General features: G+C 46.5%; 1 protein-coding gene across 1 annotated transcript in view; it reads right to left on the bottom strand.

Annotated features, from left to right (window-relative positions):
• dusp8a (dual specificity phosphatase 8a) overlaps nucleotides 1-12,073 on the bottom strand; it is a 38,432-nt gene that overhangs the window by 25,907 nt on the left and 452 nt on the right. The window contains exon 2 of the mRNA XM_071895130.2: nucleotides 822-960. Within this exon, the coding sequence (XP_071751231.1) occupies nucleotides 822-960 (139 nt within the window). The remainder of the gene's footprint in view (nucleotides 1-821; nucleotides 961-12,073) is intronic.

Here is a 12,073-nt window from a genome sequence, read left to right as displayed (position 1 = left end):
TGACTGAGGCAGATTACACTTTCCTTTCTGCGCTGACACATTTGGGACGGATTCCTAAGCCTCTGTTAGTGTATTGCGTTATATGTGTGTGTGTGTGTGTGTGTGTGTGCACCTACCTCCTCCCTCAAAAAGCTGCAGTCACTGCTATCGAGACGTTATTAACTCAACGAGGCTATTAACAGTCTCGCTGGGGCTCAATTATAAGTCTTAGCGTGCTTAGTGGCCACTATGACAGGATAATAACTGTGGTAAATAAGGCTGGAGGATTGGAACGTAAGCTTCAGCTTTATTTCTGCGATGTTGGGTAAGAGAAAGACTCCAGTGAGGCTTAAACATCAAAGAGTCATCAGCGAGGCTTTGCAGCCACGCGGCATGCTTTGACACTTCCTCCTCTCTTCCCTATCTCCACATATACTGGTGAACCTGATGCCAGATGGTCGGCAGTCTGATTAGTGTTACCACAATTCAGGAATGGGGGATACAAGTAGTCTAATGTGATTGAAAAAGATGAACGCTTGCTGCGGGGTAATGCTCGTCAGTGACATCTGCTGACCAAACGGCGCCATGACACACAGCTACACTCAAATCACCGGCGGAGGGCTGAGAGCGAGCTGCACCTGTTCAGCGGGCAGCAGGGGGACGATAATGCATAGAGAAACACTGGGACACATCTAATTAAAAATAGACTCTGGATCACGGATAGCAACTTGTGTTCATACAAACAAAAACACCATGCCTACCATCCCATCCATTCTCACATGCTCCACATCTCTAACACACACACACACACACACACACACACAGGCCATGAGTGTGCGTACCAGTGAGCAAAGAGACTCGGTGGAAGGTGCCTTCCAGCTTCCCCATGAGAATGTGCACGAAGCCGTCTTTGGACAGATGCCCCGCCTCTTTGGAACTCTGGTCGTACACCACCACTTCCTGCTTCCTGCCCAGCTCCACCTGCACACACGACAAGGAAGACAGTCGGGTTAGTTATCATTATCACAATAGAAAGAAATGGGAGCATCCAATAACAACAAGGAAGGGAGAGTTATTTTGCATATTGCACAACATAACTGAGAAATTGTCGCATCTCTGAACATCCAGTTGAGACATACACACATATGTAACTTCATCAGAGGGGTCGGTCCTTGGCTGGGTAGGGGGGGGTTCAGTGCCTTGCTACAATACATTGTGAATGTCACAGGGATCAAACCTGCGAGCCTCTGATCCTGAGATGATGTCACCACCAGAACATGGTGCTGCCCCTGAGATACACCAGGAAACAGCAACAAGGAAGAGAAAATTAACAAATATATTGGCTGCCAGGAATTATGACAATAAACAATGGCTGCACTGATGCCAATGAATGCAACACTAAGCATGATACAGCATAGGTGATTCTGGAGCAAGTTATCAAGATAAGTTTAAGATTACGAATAATGGATTACGCCTGAATTTTGCAATGTTTTGTTATTTACTGTTTTGTTATTAACTGTCGAGAGGGTGGTTTGTTGTGATGGGAAACACTATCAGTAAAATCATAAAAGCCAGCTATATTACTTCGGGTGTGGGCATTCATCAATGCGTCAGTGTGATGCCGTTTATGCCTTGTCAGAGTGTGTTTGTGAGAAAGAGGATATGAGCATGCGCGAGTGTGACAAAAGTGTATATTGTGTGTGTGTGTGTGTTGTGTATGTTAGCGTGAGAGAGCGTGAGCGCGTGCATGCGCCTGCACACGCCAGCCAGGCTGTGTTGTTCCCCATGTTGTCAGGCAGGCTTTGGTCACATGACCGTCAGGCAGCGCCTACTGCAGCTATGAATCACTGCATCATTGAACCACCACTGGACAGGAGAGGAGAGAGGGAGGAGGAAGGAAGGAAGGATGGGGGGCGAGCGGCAGGGGGAGGGTGGAGGGTGGAGGGGGGGGTAGTGGAGTAGTGGGGACGAGAAAGAGAGGTGGATGAAACAGAGGGAGAGACGAGATGGGAGAGAGACGCAACAGAACAATAAAGAGGAGGAAAGGGTGGAGGAGAAGCAGGATGAAAGGAACACAAAAACGGAGGCAGAAGAAAAGGGGCAGATGGTGGAGGAGACACTGAAGGAAAAGATGGAGAGGTGGGGGACAAGAGGAGACACGGCAAAGGGGAAGGAAGTGACGGGGCAAAGGGAGAAAAGAGAGGAGAACCTGATGTTCTTTAATCCATTTCATCTCTTTGTTTACATCAGCATACCACCCTCCTTTCTCATCTAAATGCATCTTTGAATAGCATCTATAGCTTCTGGGCAAAACTGCACTTGCTCCGAGAGCACCGCCCGCCCCTCCTTTGCCTTCTGTATGCTGAAAGGCAAGCTGGCGATGATAGCTCATAGTATAGACAGCTACAGTGTCCCTTATGCAGTGTGCTCTATATGTCGCATGTGTCTGTGTGTTGGGGAGGGGGACAGTGTGTACAGCGTCTGATTATGTTTCTGCTTACAGAGCAGCTGTAGCAGAGCGGCTTGGCAGGCAGTCATGCAGGTGACTTAAGACAGGACAAGGTCAGTCTCTGAAGCCTGGTTAGGAGAAACTCTGGTCTAGTAAACCCCAGCCTATCTCTGCCTGTCTCTCCCCACCTGCCTGCATCCAACACCAACATTAACATTCAAGCAAGGAAACTTTGTAGAAAAAAAACTTTGGCAGAAACTCTGTAGCATCAATCATTAATTCAAACAACTTAAACCACAAGTCCAACTCTTCGAGTCTCAAACTCTTTCCAACTCTTTCCTACCGTGTGCAACTCTCATCTTCAAGATATTTCTACCACACACCTGAAAATTACCAACAACCGGTTTGACAGTTCAACATTTGCATTATTGTTTGACAGAAACAGAGCTGAGCTGAGATACCATCCAGCCCAGTATGAGTTTACATACAAAATATCAAGTGATACAATCAGCTGAAACAGGACGAGGCGGTAGAGTGAACCAACCTGATGCCGGTGTGTGTGTGTGTGTGTGTGTGTGTACATACTATGTGTGTATGTGTGAGAGAAAGACAGAGAGAGGAGTGCAACACAACTATGAGGTGCAATGCAGTGTTGCAATGCAGTGAATGTAAAATTTATTGTGAGTGATTGTGTATGCATATGAGAGAGAGAGATAGTGAGGAATAAAATACTATCCTTTATCCTCATGTAGAGGTTGCTAGTCCTACCACCTTCCAGTATTCTTTACCAGTTCATATCTCACTGCACTCATACTTATACCGTATGTCCTTCCTTCTCACCCTCTCATCTTCACCTTTCCCCCCTTTTCTAAATCTCCCCTACTCCCTTCTTCCTCCAACCTTGGATAATGGAGGCTAATAATCCTAATAGGATCAGATCTAATTCGGGAGCCTGACATCAATGCCTGAGGATTACAAACCTCTAACTGTACATACCTATACAGAGCAGACACACACACGCACACACACACACACACACACACACACACACACACACACACAACTGTACAGCACACTGAACCTTGTCCGTCAGCTGACTGGCACAAAAGGTTTCACTTCAAGGGGGGAATTAAAACAAACTAGTGCTACAGTAAAAATAGAATTGTTCATCAGTCTTTTACATGCTGTCAAGGATGGACAAGCATTGAGTGATTCATTGCAACTGGATTGCTTCATTTGCACGTTATGATGTAGCCTCTAAACACTGTATTCTGCACTGATAAGCATTTTTCCCCCAATGTATAGATGTATTGACTCACTGTATGTGCGTTTTTGTCAGCAAAAGAGATACAAATTTAAAATCGACTGAACAGAACTGAATTGAGGGACGGATAAATTCTTGGTTTTCGTCCACATTTTTCATCAAATCTATAGTAAACATGGTGGATGCATTGAATAATTTCAGCTGGCAGGATGAAATTACACCTCCCCTTCATCCCTTCTAAAAATGCTCCCTGCGGACAGGACAAGTAGTAGCCACTATATTTAGTATGTGAAGCGTATGCATGATAGTACAGTACCAGTTACAGCTTCCATTCAGTGTGTACTGTGACGGACAGTGAGACACCAGGTACGCTTTGTATTCTGCATGGGGTTGTGCATGGGTGACAGGACAGAGCTACAGCTCCTGCTCAGTATGTGATATGCATAGTGTTTGCTGCACTGTTAGAGGTCAACGACCTGGGGGAGTGTGGGGCTGGCTGTCAGACTGCAGCAGTAGTACGGTAGCCCTCATCCCTCTGCAGCAATACAGCACTGCAACTACTACTGTACTGGCTCTGTCTCGCTCTCTGACGCATGCACACTGCAGGTAAACAAGGAATGCCAGTGGGAGGCGGGGAGGGAAAAGGAGGAGTTATGGAGAGAGAGATGGAAGAAGTAGAGAAAACGGGAGAGAGGAAAAGGGGGGAGTGGAGGCGATGGAGCAGAAAGCTGAGGCAGAAGGAGAATCGGAGATAAGGAGAGGGGATAAGAGGGAGGAGAGGAGCGTTGAGAAGGACAGAAGGTGGCACTGGCAGGCCGAATGCTAATAGCCTGCTGCACCCTCGCTCTCTGTGAAGGATCTGAAGGCTGGCATCGCAGAAGGACGTAAACAAGGAGCGGTCACAGGGCTAGAGGCTCTCTTCCTCCTCTCATCTGCAGAGGGAGAGGGAGGGAGGGAGGGAGAGAGGGAGAGAGAGGAAGCAAGAGAGTGACGGAGAGGGAAAGAAAGTGAGAGAGTGAGAGAGAAGGGACGAAAGAGGGGAGGGTGTGCGTGTGTGTTAATGAATGTTTATCGGAGAATTTAGGAGAGAAATAGAGAGAGCTAGGATGGTGGGAAAGGAGAAAGAGGGAGAGAGAGTTAGAAGTCTCTGCACATTTCTAAGTGATCCTGTGTTATAAAATATGAAAGGAGTGGGAGAACAAGGTCGGACACAAGGCTGCGAGTCTTGGCCTTCCTGTCAACACTCCTCTGTAGGGACAGTCCGCGCACACACACACACACACACACACACACACACACACACACATACACACACACACACACACACACATGCAGCATAAAACATAGATGATGGGTAGTTTGGCAACAAGCAATATCTGAGGAATTGCGGAAACCTAGCCCTGGCCTATCATAACAGCCTGTGTAAGAAAGTGAAACATGGTTTCCCCTGACCTCGGCACCGCTACTGACCAGAGACAAGGTCAGCGGCGAGCGGGACAGCATGTGTGTTTGTGTGTGAACTGGGCTGTGACACAACATCAGCAGAAACGGTCTAAAAATGGCCCTGGATTCCTGAAATGCTGTCCGGGTCCTCTCTCCGTCCTCTCTGGGATGTCCCACTGCCTCAGCAGCAGGGAAAACAAGTCCTGCAGTATGCGCTCTCTTCAGCTAACAGCGTTTTTTTAAGCTCGGGCTGCAAATGCAGAGCTGTGCGGAGCCCGGGAGAGGCTGCAGGAGAATAAAATATAGATTTCGAGGTGAGGATTTACTATATCAAGGGCACGAGATGGTACTGGGATAGACCTCGCTCCCTCGTTTTGATTAATTTGAGTGCACAAGATACATGTTCATCAAATGTACACACGTTCATTTAACTCATGCAGCAAGTTTCAAACTGATCCACTTACTTGCCATAATTAGTTGAATGTACTTGATTGCACTGATTACTTTAGTTTAATTACCTTGACATTTTGCTGAATAAAGATATATTTAGTTGAATGAGGTTTTCTTATAAGGTATAATGGATTGATCTGTTGATTAAATTCATGTAAAAACACTCAGGGGATGAGTCATCAAGGCATTACATACTGACAAAGCTTGCTGTGCATGGTGTTATTATTAGTAAGAAACAACTGACATATTGAGAGCTGATGGGCTCTGCCATTGCCAATATGCAGACTGGGAAGTTATAGAGTATTGGTCAGCAAGCGCTCCAACACCTCAGAAAAGGGTTTGGTGCGGTGTGGTCGCACTGGTTTCATTTATTGACTTATTTTGGATGGGCACTCCCTGGCTCTGTGGAGCTGCTACAAAGCACACACACACATACAGCACATTACCATTACATACTGTACAGAACATACAGTACATTACATTCAGATAGAGGACCTGCTGCAACAGGCAGTGGATTCTGTTGGCAGTTGATCTGTCAGCTTGAGTCCAACACACAGGGTGCGATATACACCGCTCCCCTCTATAAAGATACCAGCACAGGGCCAGATGATGTCATTGATTGGCACTGGCAGCTGCCACTTCCGTATATGTTTGTGGAGGTGTCTATGTGTGAGAGAGTTCTTGTTCTTGTATCCTTATGAGGACCAAATATCCTCACAAGAATAGAAAGATGAGGAACATCATAGTTTAGGGTTAGGACTTGGGTTTAGGGTTAAATTTAGAATTAGTATTAGGGTGGGTTAAGGTTTGGCATGTAGTGGTGAGGATTAAGATTAGGTTTAGGGGTAAGGGAATGAATGTAATCAATAGAAAGTCCTCACAAGTACAGCAAGTGTGTGTGTGTGTGTTTCAGACAAGGATGTGAGATGTGGCACCGAAAGGCGAGGACAGGGTGGTGAAAGTCCCTGATGCCTGTGTGCATGTGCAGCGTGAGGTCATCGCTGGTCATTTGAGTGACTTGGTCACCTGATCTGGTCACACCCTCGCACCATGAATGTCACAGAGGACCTTTGCCCCGACACACATGAATCCTTATGAGCACACACACACACACATACAGACACATACACACACACTCACACCAGGCCCCACATAGGTTACGCATTCACACATTCAAATAAAGTTATACTTGTACGCACATGCACACAAGCATGCAATTTCACACATACACACACTAAAAAGTGCACATGCATGCTGAAGTTCCAGTTATACCATGTCATCCTCCTCACTTGTTATATAATCAAAGCCCTGTTTCATATCAACAAGTCATATCTCTGAATCATTCCGCCCGTCTTTCTGTCTCTCTCGATCTTGTGGATCAGTGAAACATATATTTTTCCTCAGATATCCCTGCTTTAGTGTGCAGTACTGTATGTGCACCGCATATAGCCTAGTTCTAGTTCGAGTGTGTGTCCATGTCAAACAGTAGGCTCCTTAAAACAAACAATGATTCATGCCGTGATCTCATCACAGCAAACACATGACACATCCGGCTCTGTAGAAAACCACCTCCAGCAACAATATGTTAGCTTGAACTTGGCAAAAGGAAAAAATGTGAATGAAACATAAAAATTCCCTGAGTTTGCCTTCTGGGTAATCCGGAAAACAATCCATTCAGTGAGTCATCACGTAAGTTCCCAAACAGTCACACAACTGTCAAGGCTGATGACACATGAAACGCTTATGTGTTGTCCTTCATTTTGACATACAGCAGTTACTGGAAACCTTTGTATCCAGAACAATACAATTACCAAAAGTTGCTCTCTATGGTATTTTCCAAGGATGTGACCAAATATTGATGTTATCTTTGCCCTGAGTCTGACAAGTAGATGACAGACAAAAGCATTTCTAATTTGTTTACTTTTACACACTCCCATAAACAGTTGTTCAAAAATCACCCAATTTCCCATGATGTACCATACTGGTCAAATACCAGCGCCCTTCACAAGGAGGATGGACACAGCATATGGTGTGTCATCAGTCGAACTGATGGAGATCTTCCTCATTGCGTGAATGGATTAGCTGGTCACGTGCAGTCTCTCCCCCCACAGCTAGGTAGCATGGCTTTCAGCCAAACCAACCAATTAAGATCACAGACAAGATCACAGACCCATCGCCTGCCTCCCTTCACTGCAATGTGGCCATTAAACCAGAGAAACATCATCAGGCTAGTGTTTATTATCATGACTAATGTGCTGATATCACAACACTTGAACGCATACTTGGACAAAGTAATTATGGGCGTAGGACTTTGATGTGAGCAACAGTACAAACAATTAAATGTCTAAGCGCTACTCAACCCTCACATAACAAAGCTACTACGAATAAATCAAAGAATCAATGTTATTGATTTAATATAAATTTAATCTTAGTGAACTTTTCTTGGATAAATCATCATCCCCAACTAGCAAAAACGTGAGAAACATTTATGAGACAATAATGACATTATTGTCTCCTTGCCAGAAACGTATTTGTGGTAATAAACATTGAAGTTTAACCACATTCCAGCCTGTGGCAGCTCGCTGTGAGAGTAATGTGGGCCTGTCTACCTGCCTGCCTGACAGTCAGCGTGACTAGACCACATCTGTTCCCTCCCTAGTACTCTCGGTCCCATTCAGAAAGACCTGGCCTCCGTGCCTCCATATAGGAAAGGTGCGTCCCCAGTCTGGCTGCTGGTAGTGATAACCTCTGGTCCATCTGTCAGGCCTGCCTGCCTGCCTGCCTGCCTGCCTGCCTGCCTGCCTGGCTGCCTCCTACGCTCGGCATAGCAGCAGGGATTAGCCAGGCTTAAGCCAAGAAACCACCCGCCTGCCCTGCGGCCTGCCGCAAAAGGCACTAGGAAGCCCCACTGCCTGCTAAGCCCGTGCCATCCCACTCCCAGCAGAGGTCCACCGGCACCTAGCCTACTGTATCCAACTCTGACCTACATTACCAGAGAGCCCGTGCTGTCAAGTGGACGGCGGTTATGAAAGGATGGGATGTGAAGGAGAGAGGAAAGAGGACACCATTTTGATTGCCGCTGTGCTGGTCATGGATGTCCATTCAGCTCCATCAACTGAAGCGATGGTGGCTTGTATGAAAGAGGGTGAGTGTAGCGCCTTGGGGGATGCAGGCTATTAGTACTCAATGGGATGTGAGGCAGAGGCAGCAGCCCACCCATGAATACCCTCAGTGCCGCTCTCTCGCTTCCTACATTCACTTCCCCAACAAAGAGCCACAATGGTGTCCTTTGCTGTCTTGGCTGGCTGAGGCGGCTCCTGGCGATGCTAAGAGCTCTGTGGGGGGTAGAGAGGATGGAGGGGTGTGTGTGTGTGTGTGTGTGTGTGTGTGTGTGTGTGGAGGGGGTAGCTGGGAGCCGGCTTTAACACCACACAGCCGGTCTGCACGTGCCCAGCCCGCGGCCTGCCAGTGGCCACACAAAGGGGATGATGTCATGCTTAGCCAATAACAAAAGAGTCTGGGGCCGCCCGGCCCTCCTCTCTCACCCGGCTAGTTCCAGCTTTATCCAGCCTAGCATTAATCGCAAGCATTATCCTCTTTACTGGGGGGTGGGGTGAGGAGTGGATAATAACAACAAGCCAGCCATGGGGCAACACAAGATAGGGAGAGAAAGAGGAGAGGAAAAGGAGTGAATGATGGGGATGGTGAAGGAACGGGTTGGTGGTGGGAGGCTGGGGGCAGACAGACAGACAGACAGACAGACAGACAGACAGAGGGAGATAAAGCAGGATATTGTGTGAGAAGAGACAGAATGAAAGAGAGAGAGAACACAGGAGGACGATGGGCTCTATAGGGTGCCACAGTGTGAGACCTGACAACCACCGAGTTTCACAGAGAAACAGACCCAACAGACCCAACATAGACCCAGACGCATACTTGCTTCTCAGCTGCATCTCACAAGCCACTGACGTATGACATCAAATAAAATTCAAAGTCAGGCTAGATCCTAAAACTCTCTACCTTCAGAGCTACGGACCTTTGTCTCCAGCTCGGACATGAGCTCTATTGATGCTGCACTGTATTTCTGTATAAATCCACAGACAGCAGCAGCAGGTCACAGAATATCAATGACCCTAAACTAAAACCCTTATTCAAGCCAAGCCGGCGCTTTCGGCAAGGAGGAGTCACATGTCAGGCTCTGATTCAAGATCTCCTGTGAGGCTTCTAATTGTATGGGAACCGCTGCTAGACTTGCCTTCGGACTCAACAAAGGCTTTTGTATCCGCTCCCAGGTATGTGTAGCTCAGTCTGGCAGATATTAGCCAACGCACTAATATAGGAGGTGTTACACAAGATCCTTGTCCAGTTAATCGTGGTGAAGGCTTGGGCGAGAAGAAAGGCATGTGAGCTTGACTGCCAGAAGCCCATCCAATAAAGCTGAATTAAAAGTAATTGGTATAATGGAGAGAGTCAGTGAGAAACAGCAGGCGCATGGGGACTCTCAGCCAATGTACCAATTACGCAGACGCTATTAGCTCAAATAAAGGTCACTTGGCTTTAGAAGGTAACAATAATCCACAGTTCTCCTACATTTTACCATCTGACCATGTGGAAAGTGTCAGTAACCTACAGGCGTTAACTCTAATCCACCAGGAGCAGCGGAGCAATAATCTACAGCAATAATCTATAATTATTTGCCATTTGGTGGGCAGGGTGCTTTGGGTGATTAAAGTTCTCTACCCTTGTACCAGATGGAAAGAGTCACCTACAACTTTAAGATTGATATCTGCAGGGGCATAAAATGGGAGCAGGTGATAAATCACTCCCATAAGTAGACACACACACATTCGTGACAGGTCAAACGGTCCGACCTGCTCCTACCAACCAGGAAGTGAAAAACACAACCACAAAAAAAACACCCAACCTCATTATATGAACTACCATTCGAACCCAGTGTGTCACACCTAAGACATTTTTTTTTCATCATCCTGGTATGTGTCATCGACCTCGGTGAATAACAACAGAATGACTGTTCTTATTGTGTTGGGTGCAGTGTAGTTTAACGTTAAGGATATACCTCAAAATAACACAATCAGGACTTGAGTGCTGCTGGGAAGAGGAATTTCATTGCCCATTTCCACATCTTTGTTGTTGTGAGGGTTTGTCCCATCGTGTTAGAACGGTTGGGTGATGCACGCACACACAGAAAACACATGTGCACACAAAACACAACCCACACACAACACACACTCCCCCCCCCCCCTGTGCTTAGGTTTCCCCTCTCAGAGTTCCTTCAGTTTCACACAGCGACTAAAAATACAGGAGTTAGCATGCCACGGGTGGACAGGCCATGGAAAAAAGGCTGTCATATTCAGAGCAGAAGTCATGGAAAACGGGAGGATCCGATTTCAGGGCCACTGATAAGCAATAAACCTGCAGTACGCCCACCGGCTCGCCCGCCTGCCCGCCAAATATAGCGCCCACTGATCTGGTGCAGGCCTGGGCTGGCTCAGAGAGGCCCAAACTGGAACCGCGCTGGAACACAGCTCAGGCTGCTGGCAATGCTCTGATCCTCACATATACTGTAATAATAATAATAATAATAATGATCATAATGTGATACTTTATTCATCCCCGTAGGAAAAAGAAAGTCCCTACTCACTACTCCAACCTGCTCACCCAAAAGTCAGCAGCATCTATTAGATCAATGATTAATGTAGAAGACTTGCATCACATGTAGTGTTGCTATACTACCTTATCTTTAAACTTTAACCCTGACCCCTGATCTGTAGACCTACTTACTTCCTGTGGGTCTATGTCCGTTTGGACAGAATGCAAAGAATTCCTCGACAGGATACTTTTTTTTTTGACAGCAGTCTCCGCTTTATTCATGTTTTGCAGTCCCTTGCTGATTGTGCTACTTCTGTATGCAGAGACAAACAACATTATGCTGACTTGTCCCTGTACAAACGCAACTTTTCATTCCTCACCCTCATTTGCAAGAGGGGTCACCAGGTTTTCCTTTCTGTATGTCAGATGAAAACCTTGTATATCCCAAACCCATGCATTTTTAAACCCACATCATCTGTTTTGGAATGGGTTGGTCCGTGGGTGATGGAATTTACTCATAAAGCATTACTGTAACTTTGTAAACAATTCACCCATAAAGCTGGAGTTGAGAGTTTTGATGTGAAAACCAGGAATCTTGCTGAGCCTTTAACCCAACTTGACCTTGCCAACTTTCCATCCATCTACAAATCAACAACAAACACCAAAATCAGAGTTAATCTGAGTTTGGATGTGAGAATAATATTGTGATACTAAATTGATCCCTATATGGAAATTATCTTTTCTTTTGCCCCCTCCAGAGAGGTCAGAGGTCAGGCTCAGCTACAGTACACCATTGCTTTACACTTCAGCAGGGCGGGTGCTTGCTGACATGGGGGCTTCCAGTTAGAGGGCGGTCTCTCTAATCACTGACACATCCT

The sequence above is a fragment of the Centroberyx gerrardi genome, chromosome 4 (assembly GCF_048128805.1).
Source record: "Centroberyx gerrardi isolate f3 chromosome 4, fCenGer3.hap1.cur.20231027, whole genome shotgun sequence".
Taxonomy (NCBI): Eukaryota; Metazoa; Chordata; class Actinopteri; order Beryciformes; family Berycidae; genus Centroberyx; species Centroberyx gerrardi.
This window is presented reverse-complemented; position numbering and strand designations above follow the sequence as displayed.